Source organism: Streptopelia decaocto, assembly GCF_964273445.1.
Source record: "Streptopelia decaocto genome assembly, chromosome: 3".
NCBI lineage: Eukaryota > Metazoa > Chordata > Aves > Columbiformes > Columbidae > Streptopelia > Streptopelia decaocto.
In genome coordinates this window covers 88,922,383-88,942,107 of record NC_138656.1, presented here as the reverse complement: position 1 = coordinate 88,942,107, position 19,725 = coordinate 88,922,383, and the positions used below count along the sequence as shown (strand labels likewise).

Sequence of the window (19,725 nt, the reverse complement as noted above, 5' to 3'; positions counted from 1 at the left end):
AACTTCTTTGCAGAAGCAGAGGGGTGCCTTGGTCTTAGTGATACCCAAGAGGGGAGTTGTTCTCAAGGACAGCACTACCAAACCATACCCTCCTAGTTCAGATAGCTCCCAGATGGGACACCTTGTGCACCCTCAGACCATTAATTAAGTGGAGCACTCCATTTCAGTTTTTCTGGGCTGTTCTGCTCTGGCTGATTTGGGATGGTAGTGATTATTAGGGACTTGCTGAATTTGGTAGCCTGATGGTGGTGGGATTGTGTCTCTGACTGGGGTATTGAGGTTCCCCCTCCTGGTGTGCCTCTGGGTTTGTGGTGATGGGTGGGTGATGGGCCAAGTGCTCCCCTGGGATGAGGCTGGGTGTTATTTGGGTTCCCCCACCTGCTGTCCTTCCTTCATGCTAATTCATGTGTCTGTGGAGATGAACCATGGAGATGAGTTGTTTATCCCCTAACCTAATGGTGGCTGACAGTGGCCTTGGTAGGACTTGGGAGGAATAAATGCTGAGAACGAGACGTTGAATGAAGTATAAACACAATATTTCAATACTGACTAATGCAGCAGTTGCTCCAGGCTGTGTATTTTTCAGATTCCTGTCCAGACAGTGCTTGGCAGCAGTCAGCTGGCTGATAAGTGTGTGCACGCTGGCCAGCTGGTCACAGCCATTGCATATGAGTTGGCTGGATGGTCCATGTGTCTTGAGCTCCAGAGTAGCCACATCAAGGCTATTCGGTTATCTGATGGGTATTATGGGCAGTGTGGGAATGGGGTAGGAGCACTGGTCTTCTAATTAACCTGATAATGTTGATGTTTTGTTAAGTTTTTATAAGGTTTCTGACAGTGTCGCATTTCTTCTTTTTTATTCAGATTCCTTTGGGACTCTTGTTCTTCCAGCAGTAAGTATTTCTTTCCTCCTTCCTCAGAAAATGTTGACTCACTGTAACTTTTCATTAATTGGTATTGATGAGATGATGTATTTTGTATGCGATGCTAGCTATTTTCACATTCTCAGATGCGTGTATTTGTTGACCAATACACCAAGAATCAAGTGGTCTGCAACTTGTTAAAACTAATTACAGGATTCAGGAGCTGACTTTCAGCATCAGCACAAGCTATCATAAAAATCTTTATGTCTTTATTTCAGGCACACCATGAGGGCTAATTAGAGCTGAAAGAATTGTGCAAAACAATGACTGAGAAATATGAAAACAAAAACATATACAGTCTTCTTAAGCTTTTGGAAATGCATGTTCAATGAAAGTACTTAACAAGCTAACTAGTCAACAAACCTGTATAATATCGAATTATGTGTTGAGTATGAATCCTGAATTTATAATCCTGGATGTTTATCTTGAAAACCCAATCTAAAGAATTATGAATTTTTACCAGGAGAAAAGTTTTGCCAAAGTCTTTATTTATTTTTTTTTTTTTTTTAAACATCTGTAAGTCTGAGTATCCCTAAATCCAGTGGGTTTAAATTAGGATCTCAAATAAACTATATATCTGATGAAATAATCTGGAGATGTTTGATAGATGGATAATCAATGACAATGAGCAGCTCAATGTTATGAAGACTACTAGGTTAAGATGTATGTGTTTGAACTGTAAATTAGCTAACCTAGAAAATTCAATTCTTTTTTTAAAAAGAAAAAATTATAAAGTTCCTTAATATAATCTGGCCAGGTCTTAAAGTGTTCAAGCAACTGAAACTAGGTGAGGTGAATTCCTTCCTCTCCCACCACTATCTGAAGTGATGAAAACTGACTCACTTTTTAATAGTAAGATGTTTTTTCATTCATGTAGCCATGGTAGACTTACATTTCACCCAAAGTATATTTGGCTGGTAGGAGAAGGTGGGTAATGACTTTCTGGTTTCAGCCGTCATCTTTTCCAGAGGGAACAGTGGCTTCTTTGTCTGAGGTGCTCGTGACGGTGGCTGGTGTGGTCAGGAGAAGTACATGAGATGGCCTTTTTCTTTCTTACATCAGGAGTGCCAAAACGGAGAGAGTGATACCATTCCCTTAGGGGATGTATTGACTAAGATAAAATATTTTCACAGCAAGTTCCTATTACCTACTGTTAAAAGCTGCCTTGCTCATATTTGGGTTGAGAAATAACTTTTTAGGGAAGGAGTTGTTAGGGCTGAGGTAAATAGTTATAATTATTGTAGGAGTGATCTTCTGGAAGTGCCATATTAGTGCAGTTTCTGTAGGCATAGATGTGTCAACGAGGAGGTGGGTTACCTTGCACCTCAGTTGCCCTAATATACTGCCATGGCAATGCAAACTTCATTGCCTCGGGCTTTTACACATAGAAAGGTAAAACAGGTAGTTTTGTCACTATGTTGTAGGAAGGTAAGGTCTTTTGAAACATACGAAGTGTAAAAATCAAGGAAGCAACCCATGCTATCTGCCTTTATTCATGATAAGAAAAAGGTACAGAAAATAGATGAGGTCTCTAAAAGGCATTTACAGCCTTTTAAAGAAGAAATCAAAGACAATCCTTGCAAGTATGTTAAAATAATGCTGTAAGATCACAATTCACTGCTATGACGAGACAAAACAAGCTTATTTTCCCCTGATTTTGAATGTTTATAATGTTTCCTGGACTTCTTGCAGGGAATCCTATCTGCTTTTTAGGGACTACACCTTCTTTACTAAATGGTAATATTCATAAATGAATTGAATTTAAGGTAGTATTTGTCAGATGCAATAACTAAGGCTGTTCTTCCTATTTAATGTATTCCAGAATACTTGGCATGGGAGTTGGAGGGTGTTGAAATATGTGAATCATATGTTCTTGGCTATGTGTATACAAAAACCTGCAGCTGAAGAAAATGCAGTATCTATTACAGTGTGGTGCTTTCCACCTAAAATTTACTTATATAAGTACAGATTTTAAAGGAGGAATCTCTTCTTCCTGTGTCATCATACACCCGCTTGTGTATGACCCTGTTTATTTTTCCCCTACCTGATTTTGTGGTTTTTTCCTGGCATGTTTTTAAAAACAGAAAGTCAACAGAGAGGGGTGAAATGGTAGTTGATTCTTCTTCATGGGTAAACACACAGAAAAGGAAATATATTTAATACAGACATTTGCATCTCCCTCATTTGTCACCCTGTGACATTTTTCCCTTTTTGGGAATTTCCATTACCTCACCGTAAGCTCTTAAAATGAGTTTTGACAGCACAACAGCCTTTCATTATAGAGCTTGGTAGGATACTTTTGAAGTTCTGTGCCTGGTGAATTAACAGCTGAAATTTTCATTACCCGTGCAAGAACAGTGCTTCATTTCCATGTGTTGTGCTGAAAAGTGCAAGTCCGTCTGTGTTAGTTGTCTTGACTTCAGAGGTTTTACTCCAGATTTACTGTTATAACTGCAAACAGAAGCATGTGACGCTTTAAGCTTTTTAGCAGGGCTGATTGTTGGAACCAGCTGTGTGTTGTGTTAAAACCCTTTTCCTTCTTCTAAGAGACACTCCTAAGCAGATGGCGGTACAGAAGCCGGCATCTGGGCTGGGATGTCCCTGGGGTCATTTGACATCTGTGTAGGCTCTGCTCGAGGTGACGTTACCATGTGCTGCAGCACCTAACTCCCACCTAACTTTAGGAAATGAACTGATGCATCTGGATTACGAACTCTAGATTTCCTGTGTCCACTGGAGAGATAAGGAGAGAGACCTGTGCGTGGTTATTCTGACCTTACATGGCCTGAATTTCCTTGCCAGTGATGTCTGTCTATGTTTACTGCCAGCACTGAAGGAGCCTTCAATGTCTATTCTGAATAAGTTAACCATATAAAATGTCTCTTCCTTTATTCCTTAATATTTTGGGAAGAATAATTATTTTACTTTCTATCTGAGTCACAATATATGCTGTAATTACAAGTCATTAAACTGAAACAAGACAAAATCAGTGAGGTTTCTACTGAAAAACTGTACCTCACCTCATGAGATCTTCATTCTGAATTTGATTTTGCTACCCCATAGGACACAAACCTAAAGTTTGTAAAAAGAAGTACAAGGTTTCCTTACTCATCTTGCCTGCATAAAGCTTCTTCAGCTCTTATATTTTTGGAAAATTCATTACCAAAAATTGATGAAGTCAGAAAAAAATTAGCCCCCAAAATCAAACCAAATAAATTTCTAAATAACTGTGAAGGAGAAAGCACAATGTGTGTGTGTGTGTATGTGAGTCTATGAATGATGTATGAATACATAGATACTTACATTGTTGAAAACCTGATTGCTACTGAAAGTTAGATGCAAATATGTTGAAAAGGTGCTTCTGCTAACACATTTTTTGGTAATTGTTGAAATAACAGTTTAAAGCCCTAAAATCCTCTTTCTCTTTTTCAGAATTTACTTAAGTAGACAAGTTCAGCAATATGTCAGATCTTGATGTCAAATGTTTTTGGAATATCTTCAAGAATATTTTGGATAGTTAACAGAATCACTGTTTTATTTTCAGCTGCCTTTGAACAGTGCTTCTGGGAATTATGAATTACTGGTAGAAGGCCATACTGATGGCCGGCGCATCTTCTCCAACCGTACCAGCTTGATGTACATGTCAAAGAGCATCTCCGTATTCATCCAGACTGATAAATCTATGTATAAACCAGGACAAGATGTGATGTTTAGGGTTGTCACCGTCTATCCTGATCTCAAACCTTACAAAGCATCTCTGAATATATATATCCGAGTAAGTATCCACAGGAACCTAGCTATACAGTGCAATTTGTCCTATGTTCCAGCTTTATGTGACAAAGAAAGATTGTATGTGTTGCTGCCTAAATCTTGCTATTTAACATTGCATTTAACATGCAGCCTGACTTTTCTCCTAGGACCCTCGGAAGAAATTGATTCAGCAGTGGTTGATGGAGGAGGGTGATTTGGGTGTAGTTTCCAAAAAGTTTCAGTTATCAATGAACCCGCCACTAGGAGACTGGTCCATAGAGGTGGAAGTGAATGTGAGTATTAATGTTGCAAAATCATAGACATATTTCATTTCTCCTGATAGATGTGAATACAGTTGTGTTTACTTTGGTGAAGCAAACCCAGAAATAAGCACGGACCATGAGAAGACGAAATCTTTCCCTCTTGGCAAACCCAAGATATTATGCAAACCACACAAGATTTTCACTAGTATATGGTTTTGTAAGAAAATATATATATATATTTAAAAAAGAAAAAAAAAATATATTATCCAAAGGTCTATGTTTTGATTCTAAAATACAAATGTTATTTAAAAAGCGAGGGTTTTAAAATATTTATATGAAAGAATGATTTTATGGGGTACTATTTTTTTTTAAGTGAAATGCTTCTATGTTTATTTTGTAAGTGAATATACAGAAATTTATTGTTGTCTGTCACTGTCTCAAGGGGTGTGGAATCAAAGACTGTCTACTTACAAATCTCTGCCTGATTTTAGGGGTGTTTCAGCAATTCAGCAAAATAGAAAGGATGAATAGTAAAGCAGAACTATTGCAAAATAAAACTAGTATGATCTAGTTTACATGTTGCTATTGGTAATAGTTCTATCAGTCCAATTCTCTAAGCTGTACACTCCTCATACACCATGGAATATGTTGCAAAAATAGCTGGAGGTGTAGCTGTTGAAAACTCTGTGTGTCAGGTTTATTTGGCCTGCTTTAAATGTCTGTAATTTGGGAACTGCATTTCCGACTTGGCTTGCCATGGCTGTTCAGAGACATTTAGCAAGTACAAACAGGACCGCTTAATGTTTCCTAATAAAGGAGATGGATAGAAAGCAGAAAATCTCATGTGAGCATGTATTACTCGGGACTAATATTTACCAGTCCTGGTTACACGCTTGATGGATTTCTATAGGCTGAGGTAGGTAAGGGTGGTTCTCCAGTGAGTGTCAGGACTGGATTTTCTGAACACGTTCTGATGTGGGTGTGGAGTCGTTACAGTTGTCTTTGATGGGAAAAATGTTTTAAGTTGTTCCTGCCCTTGTTCCTGTGCTCAGCCACTCCTTCCCATCCCTGCACTGCTCTTCAAAAGCTTCCCAGTCATGTTGAGGCAGCTGTAGTAAAGCTGAGATCTAAAGCACACCGGGGAAGTGACCCAAATTGAAAAACATCTCTCATCTCTGTGTTTTTCTTTGCCTAATCCACTCCAGCTCACTGAGCTGGTTAACAGCACAGCCTCACTCACAGCTGCATAGGCACTTTTCAGAATGTGAGAAGTGTGGCTCGGGCATGGGAACAAAGGCTGGTGACAGTGGGGGCTCCTTCAACAGCTCTCTTGCCAGTGGAAAAAGTGTTTGTGAAATTTTGCTTGCGCTTTCTGTGGAGTGTGGAGTAATCCTTGCATCGGGAGGACATTGCTGAGGGAACTGCAGCAGCTGTTTTCAGGATCTGAATATGAGCGCCCATCCCTCCTGAAATAAAACCAAATAGAAAAGGAAAAAGATAATTGTAAAATTAGAAGAAAAATGCGTTAGATTCATCTGGGCTAATGAAACAGCTGTGAGAAAACAGACAAGTGAAGTGAAATGTTAGTGGACCACAGATGATGGTATCCTGAGTTTTAGCTCTCTAGTATGAACTACAGAAGGTTAATGAGAATGGAAAACATATGACAGGGTGGGACTGTCTCTCAAGTCATGAGTAACAGGCAGAAGACAAATAAGGAACATTTAATTCACTGCCTCTTCCAATGCGTAGGTAGAGGGCACTATGTGAAGGAGGTAAAGAGCAATTCCAAAACAATTAGAACAGCACAGCTGAACTGTAGAGCACAGCACCGGTAGGAGTTGTGAATACGGAAAACTCAGGTGGGATCAAAAGAGTCTGAACAAATTCACAGAAATACAGCCCATTAAGAACCACGAAATGGAAACCGCGAGGCTCAGGCTGGCATGGTGCCACTGCTGGCTGCCCTGGACTATGCAAGTCTCCAGCTCTTGAACTTTGGCTGCTGCCAGAGGCTGGACGTTGGCCTTTGTGTTACATCTACCGGGGTGTACTTTCCTAGGTTGTCCTTATCCTATTTTATTAAGAACATCTGATTTTCTTTACCATTATATGTTTTAATGCTTAGGGTTTTAGCATTGAGTGTGACATTGAGTGCAGTGTTTGAGATTCTTCATAGAGCTCTAAATGCTTCAGTGGCATGAATATCCAGTGGTGGGATAAGTCCCATCACACTTGGGTATCTTTCTCTATTCGCCATTGTTAAAGGAGGCAGTTCAAGGTGGAAAGTACTGCAAAATGCTTTTGGTACATTTAACAAAATGCTCTCTTAGCAAAAGGTAAACTTGGATGGAACAGAAATGAGATAATATTTTTTCACTGACAGAGGAAATTGTTAAGCAACACTGCATTTAATAAGTAGAAAAAAGGAGAACTGGGAGATAGATATCAATATAAATGAAAGTCTGAACTCTTGCATATTTGTAGGAAATCTAAAGTGCCCAAGGAAAACTTAATTGTTGATAGAAGTATGAAAGAGTTTTTAAAGTTTGCTAGGAACAAAAGAAAACCCAGCAGTGGCAGAGCCCGGTGGCATGAGGAAACTTTAACTATGTGGCAGAGATGGAAGCATTTAATAGGGGTGATGGTTCTGTGTGGTTAGGTGAATCTCAGTGTGGGGAGACCAGCAGAATATAAATGTCCTTAAAAGAAAAGAGTGAGGTAACATGGGAAACTCCAGACCTGTCATCTGGCATGAGAAAAAAAAATGACAAAGTTGATTTGGGATTCCACTGATAAAGAATTAAATTCTTGAAGGCTATTATGGATTTGGTTAATAAGGTAGACTTACTGTTTTAACAGATTTTTATAAAGGCTTTTCATTGTGCAAAATCCTAATGAAAAACAGCAATGTGAAGTCTGTCAAAGAAGAGTGGATTGATTTTTGGGCAATCAGTACTCACCCAGGGTGTTTCTAGTATAATGACGGAGCCTGAGGGTGGAGCTGGGGAAGAAAGCTTCATGATGGGAGACTGCAGAAGTCTGTTGACTATATATCAAAGGATCAAATGAATCCATGGGTTTATTGATTACAGTCTGTGACTGCTGTTACAGGTTTTAACAGGCTTTTTGTCTAGTGGAGAAAGGCATAGTATGAATCAAGTAATAGAAATTGAAGCCAAATAAATTCTCTTTAGCATATATGTGTGTCTTTCATCAATGAGACTCTTAATCACTGGAACCAAAAAAAAAAAAAAAAGAAAAGAAGTGAGGGCTTCTCTGTTACTCAGTGTTCTAGCACCAGGAATGGTTGCCTTTTTGGAAGATACATTAAAATAATGCAGGTTGCTGGAGTAGCTGAATGCTTGAGTGACCAAACCTGGGATAAAAACAGGTCAGGCTAGATGATTACTTCTGTCATTGAACTCCTTGAATTGAAAATTAAAATAGAAGAGAAAAAGAACAGTATATAATATATATATACATGTACAGATATATATAACAGTTGTAGGTGTTGGAATCCAGAAAAAAATGGCTATTCTTTCCATTCTTATCCTGTGGGATTAAAGCAGCAACCCCAAGCCACACACGTAGAAGCCTTTGTTGTTTACTTTCAGACTCCTTTTCCTCCATCATTCATACCTGCTCTGCTTTAATTTTCAAATTCTACACTAAATGAAATATGCATTATTAATGCAGCATGTGCCTGCAAAGCATCTTACACTGGATAAGGCTATCATGTGCAGAATATATTTAATAAGTATTGCAGTATTCAGATTATTATACTAGGTCTATCTATTGGGTTATCTCTCAGTCAGCTATTTTTGATGGCATATCATACTATTGGATTAATGAAACCTGCAAGAAACATTACAGAATAAAGGAAAAGAACTTTCCTGATGGGAACTCTCTTTGATTCTTGTGGTTACAAGTGAGCTTACGCCCTGAAGTACAGGTCATTTGGGATGGGATTCAGTTCAAGGTTTAAGATATGTGGGTGTCTCTATGTAGGTGATGTGGTGGAGATTTAGTTGGTGTTCAGTAAAAGCTAGTGAGTGACCTGCATGACCCTGAGTGGATATTCCAAGCTATTGTATGGATATTCCTCACTGTTCTGCAGTCCAAGGCAGGTACAGTTTTTTTCTGTGGTATATATAAAGTTGCATAGATTCACCAGTCCCTTTCTTATAATAGAAGTCACTGAGAACTTGGATTTATTGCTAAGAAATACTTAGTATGATGTCTGGCATTTTTAACAGATATGCCCACCATCTTCAGTTGGCAAACCCAGACTGATCTCCATGTGACTTAGCTATCCTGATGTCACGAGCTGAGCTTTCTAGTTAAATAGTCTCAGTCTTTCTATCTGAGGTTTCCCTCTTGTCCTTAAAGAGTGTTGTTAAGTCAGTAAATAACATTTCCCTTCTAGTGGTTACGGATCAGTCCCCAAGTGCACTGAGTTCGGACTCCTGGAAGTACTGCCTCTGAATCCTGTTTTAAATCAGCTCCTGGCTGCTTGCTGCTCTTAAACATCCTGTAGTACTTTTTAATAAGAGTTCAGGTGTTAGTACAGCTGTTCCAAGAAAACTCAAGACAGAATAATTACAGTCTGGTTCCCAAGTCTCCACCTTGTATTTTAGTTGGATATCTTATATTTCCTGTTGTGGATCCTGCTGCTGAAACACTTCTGGTTGCTGAGTTAGTAGCAGTCATCTCTGACCAGAAGTTGTTCCTAGTTATAAGGCATTTTGTGATTTAATTTATGGAAGTTGTTGTTTGGAAACTTATAGTCAAATGTTGAAGAATAGTAACATTTCACGTGCAAGGACGACTTTCTAAACTATTTTTGAAGAGTATTATAATTTTTTAAAAGCTTCAGCTGTGAAGCAACTTTCAAAATCAACTGGGGTTGATTATATACTTTGTAATTTGAATTTTTTAACTGGATGTTACAGTGTATCCACAGTTAATTCTGTGATTTTGTGCTGCTAGGTCAACTACATACAGATTGCACATTTGATCCCTTGAGTTTGAGGTTATATAATTACTTAAAAAAAAAAATCACCCTCCTCCAAAATCTACATAAAATCTGTGGGAATGGCTGTGTATTCAGTAGTCTGCAAATGAGCACTGACATTTAATCAGGATCTGATAGTGTAATACATTGGTGGGATTCTGTTTAGTTTCTGGAGACTGTACTGGTGGATTTCAACAGTTTGCGAAGTCATACAGAATTTTATTTTGGAGTTTATTTCCTGCATGTGAAAATAAGACATGAAAGTAATCATGAAATGCTTCTGTCAATTCTGTCTAGATAAAAATCTATTTAATTTATGTGCAAAGCAGAAGTGGAGGGGTGTTTCTGACAGGGGCTGTGCGATGGTGCCGTAGCCACGGGAGTACAGCTGGTGTCAGCACTGCGCTTTTCAGGGCAGAGCCCTGAGACCACACCCGGAGTCTTTCCTGATGCTATAACTGGTGACGCACATAAGTGTCAGAAACAAATAAGAAAATAGGTCTAGACCAGATTCATTTCAGGGAATTTCAATTGTCATGGAAGACAAAAAAATTTTGGGACAACAACTCCTGCGATCTCAGCTGTTGGATTAGACCCAAATGACTTCAGAAAGAACTGGTTCCTCACAGCAGAGCAAAATCTGGACTGTAGTTTTTAGCCATTCTTAGATGTCAGTGTCCACAGCATCTAAGGCTCAGCTGCAGAATACGATCTCAGAATACTTACATGGATCTCTTTTTGGCACTGTTTTCTTAATACTCTGGGCAATGTGCACAGAATGTAATAGGTGTTTTGCAGTTTAAGAAATACTGATTTAGAACAAAAGGCTAATAGTCTGGAATTGTGAGTTTGTTTAAGAAGCAGGAGAAGGTATGGAAGATAAAACCGGTACTAGAATAAAGCAGCGCTTGAAACAAGTGGAATAGGCATGGTGTTGTTTTCCTGTCTTAAAAAACAACCCAAAACTCCCTTGGGTTGTATATGTAACTAACTCCTTGTCTCAAAAGCCACCACTCCTGGAAACTGGTTTAACAACTTACATTCCAAAATATTGGAACAATATTTGCCAGAGAGACAGCCCTGCCCTGAGGAACTAAGATGATACGGAGTGGTTGAAGTGCTGTTACTTGTTCTGTTTCAAAACAGTTTGGCTGAAAAGTGTGTGTTAGTAGGAAATCTGGTTTGGTGTTCAAATCATCAAGATGACCTAGTAGGGTCTGTTCCTTTCCCTGCACTGTGAAGTACAGCTTGGTTTCTGTCATAAAGTTTGTCTTTTTAGCGAAGGTGCATTGCAGCCAAGAGTGCTAGTCTCACTTTAATCTCTGTTTTCTACTTCTTATAGTTAGTTCTCTTAGCCATCCCTGCCCGCCACCCCCCCCCCTTTTTTTTTTTTGACTTCTAAGGTGATATGAAACAAAATCTCATTTTCAAGGGAGATGCTTTTTCATCCTGCCAGCTGCAGTAACATTCTGTTCATGGTTTGCTTAATGACAAGGTTGACATATATATGCTTGACATTGGAAATTAAAGATGTACAGAGAACCAGAGATGAGATAAATTCCCTATAGGTCATTTTCTAAGATACCTGTTCCTGAGATTACCTGATGGTAATCTGCTGGTGGACTGCATGTCCGTGCTGTAGCATTTTGTTGTAAGGATTATGATCTGCATAAATGTTGTGAAAATAGCAGATTCCGTATGTGTCTTTTCAAACCTAGGAATATATTTTGGTGATAAGTGACTTAATAATGAAATTGGTAGCAATCTCATTTTTACTTTGATAGCATTATTCTGCTAGTAGAAGTGTGAATATAGAAGTATAAGGGGGTTGGTCTGAGATGCCTTGTTTGCAAAGTTGTTGATCAGGTAAGAGAGATCAGTTATAATTGTTTCCAGCTTGGATCCGGATCCTAGGGTTTTTGCACAGTAGTTGTCAGTTTTTCATCTCTTGCCACAGATGCTTATTCCCATCTGACATATCCTGATGCTGCCTGACAATTGGTTATTCACATTCAGTCTCCTTTGCCCCACATTTCAAACCATGTTCACCAAGATACTCCAACACTTTGATAACTTCAGTGATCTCACTGTTCTCAGGAATAATCAAAGTAATCAGACTACTGAGGTCCACATCAACATAACCTCATCATGCAACCTCAGCAGCAGCTGGTGATGTTAACCTTTCAAAATGGCCACCTCCTAGTGACAGACTGTTGGTTTTCTTGATCTTTCCCCTGTTTCCCAGAAGACTTGAGAGAAGAGGCAAAATAAGCTTTCAAAAGGAGCCTCTCCCTTCCTGCCTTTTGGAAAGTAGAGACTCCTTTGGTTTCTCAGCCCATTCTTCCAGCCCAGTTGAGCTCAGATTTTCCTCTTGGAAAATCATTGCTCCCATGTAATCCTTGTGTCAAACAGATTAACTGAGATTCAGAGCTCCAGTTTAGGCACTGCTGGTAAATCACCTCATGCCATTTCGCTGCTGATGGCAGCTTTTTTTATAATACTGTAAAAAACCACATGGAACAAGGGTAATAAGTCTGCAAATAAATGACATACATGCTTGGTCAGAATCATAGAGTCATTTAGGTTGGAAAAGACCTTTGAGATCATCAAGTCCAACCATAAACCTAACACTGCCAAGTCCACCACTAAACCATGTCCCTAAGCACCACATCTACAAGTCTTTTAAATACCTTCAGGGAAGATGACTCAACCACTTCCCTGGGCAGCCTCTTCCAGTGCCTTTCAGTGAAGAAATTTTTTGTAATATCCAATTTAAACCTCCCCTGGTGAAACTTAAATTACTCATGCTTTCGCAAAAAGAACAATCGAGTAAGATAACAAAAAGCAAAATTTACGTGGCAGACTACCATGACTTTTTTGGTCAATTGTCATTGTACTGAAGAACAAAAATAGCTGCTGCAGTTTTAATATTTAAAGAGTGAAGAAAAACTTCAAAATTAATTTCCCGATTATGTGCCATATATGGCCTGATGTACCACATCTCAAAGATATGCCAGAATATGCTTTCAGATACCCTCCTGACGAAATCAGTGAAATCAGGAAATACGTGAAAAAATTTAGAAAATTAAGAAAATAGAAGAGAACACGAGTAACAATATATTGTATCGTTTTTTATTTCTTCTGTTGTTTTTTAACTAACAAATAAACAAGATCGGAAGATATAACCCAAGAGTATCTCTGCTGAAGTAAGTATGCACTTGAATATGAGTGAGATTTGGCCTGGAAGGAATGTTAAACTTGCTCATCTAACCACAATCGTATGTATTTTCTCATATGATTTTTTTTTTTTTTAATAGGGTCAAGTTCATTATCAAAGATTTAAAGTGATGGAATATGGTAAGTGTTACTTTAGTAGTGACCAAAATTAGTAGTTGATTCTCCGTGGATTTAGACTAGCTTCCCTTGGCTATCATGAACCTTTTGAATAGTTACAGAAAGAGAGTCTGAGACTGACTCTTTGTCCTGGGAAAAACATTGTCTTACCAGCTACCCTGTTTATCTTTGTTAGTTTTAATGCCCTATTACTGTAGTGTCTGGATATCATGCAATCTTTAAAGTACTTGTCCTAAGCCTGTGAGATGCAGTTATTGTCTCTGTTTTTCCAGGACCACAGAGGTAATGTGTTTATCTCAAAATATCTGTATAATGTCTGATCATGAAGCTTGCTGATGATTCTGTAAAGGCTGAATAAGCTAAACATTTTCTATTTCAGCCTTACAAGCTTGTGTGCAGGCTGCTCTTATGATGCTTGTTGTTCTCCTTTCAACAAAAAGTCTTACTCTGGGGCAGGCATAGGGTTGGGTTAAAATGTATCTTATCCTATATTCCTTAGGAAACTGTAGTAGTCTTTATCATATTACATGTTCTACCCTTATTACTTAAAAAAGAAAGTAATATTATTTCTTGTGTGAATTTAATGCTTTCTGTATTATTTGTTTTAGTTTTACCAAAATTTGATGTTACAATAACAACACCATTATACTACTCTTTGAGAGAGGAAGAAGTAACTGGTGTTGTCACTGCAAAGTAAGTAAATAATTGATACCATTGTCACCCTCACTCATGAGAAAATTACTCTGCATCTCTAAGTGTCAAAGTGAAAATATATTGAGAATGCTAAAAAAGTGACTAGTCAAAATTACCTGGTTAGCATCCATTTCTAGTTACTGGATTTTGTTTTAACAGATTTTGTTGATTTTCAGACTTCTAGTTAGATTTTTGGTGTGGTAAAGGTATTTCTAGACTATAGCCAAGACATTTTTAGCTACCATTTAACTACTACCATTTCCTGAGTCTTTTGCTTAACATGTGTATTTTGAGGCATTTTCTTGTTCTTACGGCTCTTTTATGGTGCTTTCCGACTTATCACATCAAGGTCTGCATATAGTGTAGCTATATTTTATTAGGCTATCTTATACTGGAAAATCATGCAACCTTCTATGTGCATCCTTCTTGATCCAATTTATCCACATTGTGCATTTGAAGTCTAGGTTACTCTTGCCTATCAACATATATAAGCCTGTAAATGTGTGAAGAATTAAAAACTCTTGAGAAATTCACAAGGGACTTCACTGTAAACTATTGTATAAATAATATTTTATTTTCCAGCTGAACAAATATCTAGACAAAAAAATCAGTATGCATTAATCTCAAACTGAAATTAATTTTATTTTGGAAGATGGGAGCCAGATAGAGCTATGTAATAGATCCATTTGAGAAGACCTGAAATAAAAGGTCTTTTGTGGGTTATTTAATACCATAAAATACATACCTTCTAAACAAGAACTCTATTTATAAATGAAATGCAGAAATGATTGTTTACAAGCTATTTAAATGAAATGTTTGGACTTTTGAGAAAAAACTTACTTTCCTAGAGGCAACGCAACCTGATATTATAAACCATGTATGTTTCTCATAAGAGGCAACTTTTAAAAAATGTTTTCCTGATTTTTTTCCCCATTCTGCTTTTGGAATCTATTATATGCCAATGTGAATTTGGTTTCCTGGGTCATTTTGGTCTTTCACAGGGTACTTGTCTCCTTCATTAGGTGTACTCATAAGGTATTTGAAAGTGTACCTGTCTGCTGCAATAAATCCAGACTTGAATACCAGTGAATTGTCTGAGATTGAATCCCAGCAGTGCCATAGTTTTACTGATACGTCATAATTATTTATAGAAGATTACTTCATTCCTGGTGGTTGTTTTTACAGGCATAATCCCTCTGTATATGAAGAGTTTATATGTCCCTTACACTTGCAGATATCATAAAACCCTTCTCATTTTCATCTGTGGAGTATTATTAGGTTAAGTTGAGGGATGCTACCCAATGGCAGTATCATTTCAAGGTTAATAGGTGCTTATTACTGTAGTTAGGTCTGCTTGGAAAGGCTGAGTTCAAGTGCAAGACAGTGTTGTCAGAGTTCTTCCTGTAACTATTCTATTTGATTATTCTTTCTCTCTGCTTTTCAGCTTTGATATTTCTTAAGTGGCTGCCAATCAAAACCACAATGATTTAAATTACTTAAAGTAATGACATCTGAATGTATTAGTACTGATGGACTAGAATGATATTGGATTTGTGCTACCCATGTCCCTGCCTTTCTCTGTCTGATTTGGATAGTCATGGTTTCTTTTATATTTTCTTTTATATATAACTCAGAAACATTCTATTGAATAATTTACTTCTAGCTTAGCTTAATATAATTTTCCTACATTGTACAGCCCATAGTAAAAGGTTTATAGAGCTCGTGTGCAGGAAAGAGCAGCATTGAATATCTTCTCCGGGTTTTGGGCTTCTGACTTCAGTATCGATAAACTGGTCTCAGTATTGAAAATTCCGTGTTTTGAAGTACAAATGTGTTCTAACCATGTTTGAGGCCAGGGAAAAATATTTTAGTAGAAGCTTTTGCTTCGAGAGCTCTTCAGGAGCCCAGGCCCTGGAGGTGGTGTGTGGTTTGACTTCGATTGATGTGTTTCAGGTACATGTATGGAAAACCAGTAAAGGGAACTGTAACAGTCACTTGCCTTTCTGTCTCTTACTGGACAAACAAGAAAAATATAACAACAACAATGGAGGTGAGTTTTCTGTTAGCAGTTTGTAGTGATGTAGACTTTAAGCCTATGTCTTCTTTTGTAGATTCAATATGCCTGGGACCGTTCCCAAGTGCTGAGTTCAGCTGGCATGGTCTATGGAGTGACTTGCATGAATAGTGTTAAAATGTCTTTAATTTCCAGAACAAAGTATCTACGTTCAGGCTGCTTGTTTGGAATGATACTTGGCCACTGTGGTCCCTTGAACTGTGCTTGGAAGTTATTTTGGAGAGTGCTAGTTGGCCCAGGTAGAAAAACTTCCCAGGAGCCGCTGTAGCAGTGTAGGTGATGGAGGACCCATGGCCAGGAGCGCTCCCCAGCCCCATGTGTGCCCTGCACACTCAACCTTGCGTTACAAGGCCGGAGAAGACCATGACAATTGTCTAGGTGGAGGTCTAGCATGGTAGAGACCAAAGCGTTTTGCCTACTAATTGCCTGTAATTACATTGCAGTTACTCTACTAAGTGTAACCTGGAGCGTGAAATTTAAAAAGGCATGCAGTTGTGATCTGAAGACTTAAAAGTGGTGACAGATTCATGGCATCCTTTTGCAAAATCAAACATTTTACTTCTGAGCTGTGGACTATGTTTTAAACAGGTTCAAGTTCTGCTAAATGATGTGCATGTTGTTTTCTGTTGGCTGACTTGAGCAGCTGGCTGATTTCAGTGCCTTCAGCAGCACTTGGTCTACAGAAACGCTGAGCTCAGGGATGTTGGGTGGGGTGTACCCCCCTCCTCAGATACCCCCCTCCTCAGACAGGCACCTTCTCATTGTACTTTTCTGTAAAGTACCACTGCTCTGGCCATGTAGAACTGGATGATTCTAGATATTAGAAAAAAAACCAAACAACCAAAAGTAACTTTTTCCATACGGCATTGTTGACTCTAAAAAGTAATGAACTTCTACTGGGTTTAATAAAAATAGTTACCAAAAGCAAAAAAATAAAGTTCAGCGTTCATAATTTTCTGGTGTTGACACTCCAGAACTTGTATGTGGAGAGAGCTAGAATACTTAACCACAAATAAGCTGTTGTAGATGTAAAGGTGTCCTTGGCTTTACTGGCTCAACATTTTCTTTTTTCTACATTGCAGATAAATGGATCTGTGAATGTAACCTGTAACAAGCTTATGTTGCAAAACTTGAATGCTGATCAGTCGTGGCATCAAGGTGACAGCGGTTACACAGAGCCAATAGAAATTATCGCAGTGGTAACCGAGTCGCTTACAGGTATGTGGATGTGTGATGTCTTTGGAGAGAAATCCGAAGAATAGGTGGTGCTGGAAGGGCTTACTGCTATGTGGAAGGGCTTGGAGCACTAGAAAATTATCATGTGCCAATGGCAGTGCAAACCATCTACATGCAAATATATTATCTGAAAAAATATATTATCTGAACTATTGCTTGCCTAGGTATTAAATGGTTTAACCAGCTGTTAACTCAGTTGAATACAGTTCTGTGCTAAATGATTTATTAAATACCCAATAAATGTGTTCAGGTGAGGAACTGAAGTCAATAACTGATCACTTTTGATGGAAAGAGCAGGCATAAAGATTTGCTAGCATTAGCTTGAGTCTTACAAACATAAATTTAATTCTAAACTTACCCTGTTTGTTTTTAAACCACAAAGGAGTTCTCTGGCCCCTTGTTGTCCGCTCTCTACCCTCTTCTAGATTGGCTGACTTTCAGACTGAACCTTCTTGTGAGTTTGTGTTCTGCTGCACCTTGCATATTTAGAAAAAATTTATTTGTACAAAATTTCTGCCTGTCCCAGAAACTAGGTTGCATTACAGACTTTTTGTAGAAACCTCGTCAAGATGAAGTTGGCTGATTTGGGATTCATAAGTTCCTTCCTTGTGTCATTCTGACATAGTCTGTGTGGAGTGTGGAGTACAGCACTATGTGGTATGGCTTATTTTGTGTTGTGGAAGACAGTACCAGTATGTACAGCACCTTTGTACTAATCCTTATCTGGAAGGATGAAGAGTGATAGAAGTGGAAATGGTGAAAAACATGATAGAATGATTTAAAAATCATGAACAGTAAATAGTATTGCTGCTAAAGGAATAAAAAAATGTGTGTTAAAAGCATGTTGTCTAAACATATACAATTATTCAACAGGAGTCTCCCAAAATTCAAGTACCATCATATTTCCAAAGCAAAGTGACTATTTTATTGAGTTTTTGGACTATTCTAGAGTTATAAAGCCTTCTCTGAACTTCATTGCTACTGTAAGTTCTTTTGTTTTATTATGATCTGTGCATAAACACATGTGACTTCTTCTCCTGTATTTTTGCTTAGATGCCAAAGTTTGCCTTGAATTTTTAAGTATAATTTACAGATTTGTTTTCAAATTACCTTTTTTCATGATACATATTGGCAAATACTAAACCTAGAGGCATTTGCTCTAGAAAATGATGAAAGTGGCAGGGAATGCTGTCATGTTGGCAGGGTACATTTAAATATAGTTTGTCAGCATTCTTATGGAAGAGGAATCTTTTCATTTTCTAGCTGATTGTTTTCCATTAGGTCACATCCCTCCTAATAATGTTTGTGTATGGAAGTGTGTATATATATATGCACAAATATATACTTGAATGCATATATATATAATTAAGCAGCTGTTACAAAATTCAGTAAAACTTATCCAACCATATTGATCTCAAGTGAAAGTGTCTTTTCTGCCTTCTGTCCTGTGTTTCTCATACCAACTGCAGTCCTCTCATAGAAGTATTTCACGTTCCTCATGCTGTCCGTAGTCTCTCTTCAGTATTTCTACATTTAGCAGAGGTTGCATATTTCATCATTGTGTTTTGCTTGGAAAGAGGAATTGACTTTACAATTCTTGAGCCTTTACTGTTTAAAAATCAAACCTAAATATATTGTTACACGTTATGTGTTGTGCATAGTAGGTTTACCCTGTTTGATGGGTATTTTCTTTCTTTTTGTTTTCAGCTAAAGGTGTCACGTTCTGATAGCAACCAGCTGACAGCTGAAGAGAGGCAGAATCTCATCACAGTCACTGCACAACAGTCAGACCTGCTTTTTCACCACTCTTCACTTTCTCACCTTGAGAATGAGGCAACAGAGGAGAGAAATCTGACAGTCCATGTCCTGAATTACACGGTCCCAGAAAATGGAATAATTGATATTGAGTTTCCAATCTTGTCTGATACAAAAACTCTGAGAGTTCAGGTATTGCTGCTATGGAGCAGTGACACACCAAATTCAGTGGGCTGCGATCAATAATATGCTGTTCCTGCCATCTGCAACAGCTGATATGTCACCTACTGTTATTTTCCTTACCTCACGATAGAGCTGAAAAGAAGGTGACAGATCCTGTCTAAACATGACCTAATAATTGCACCAAGATAGCAAAGGAAAAAAAAAAAACCAGATACCAAAAGCAAGCATTAAAGTGGTCCTGTACTTCTGTTAAGGCTACTGTGCTCTTGTACACAGTACCATGTATGGGAACATCACACAGCTTTTGCCGTTTTGTTAAGAGCTTTGTTTTGCATTGTCTCGCAGGCAGAGTTCCTCAGCAGTAGGACCGACATAGGTGTTTATGATGTGTTCAGCTCCCCCAGCCAGACTTATCTCCAGGTTAAAACAAAGAGCCAGGATATAAAGGTACAATCTAAGACAAAACTTGCCAAGATA

The 19,725-nt window shown here is 38.2% G+C and overlaps 1 protein-coding gene across 1 annotated transcript in view; it reads left to right on the top strand.

Moving 5' to 3' along the window:
* The window catches only part of CD109 (CD109 molecule), a 79,081-nt gene that overhangs the window by 15,749 nt on the left and 43,607 nt on the right, over window positions 1-19,725 (top strand). Inside the window, exons 3-12 of the mRNA XM_082047439.1 lie at window positions 865-893; window positions 4,468-4,698; window positions 4,841-4,966; window positions 13,271-13,310; window positions 13,916-14,000; window positions 15,954-16,050; window positions 17,157-17,292; window positions 18,184-18,293; window positions 19,018-19,257; window positions 19,594-19,695. Coding sequence (XP_081903565.1) covers window positions 865-893; window positions 4,468-4,698; window positions 4,841-4,966; window positions 13,271-13,310; window positions 13,916-14,000; window positions 15,954-16,050; window positions 17,157-17,292; window positions 18,184-18,293; window positions 19,018-19,257; window positions 19,594-19,695 — 1,196 coding nt within the window. The remainder of the gene's footprint in view (window positions 1-864; window positions 894-4,467; window positions 4,699-4,840; window positions 4,967-13,270; window positions 13,311-13,915; window positions 14,001-15,953; window positions 16,051-17,156; window positions 17,293-18,183; window positions 18,294-19,017; window positions 19,258-19,593; window positions 19,696-19,725) is intronic.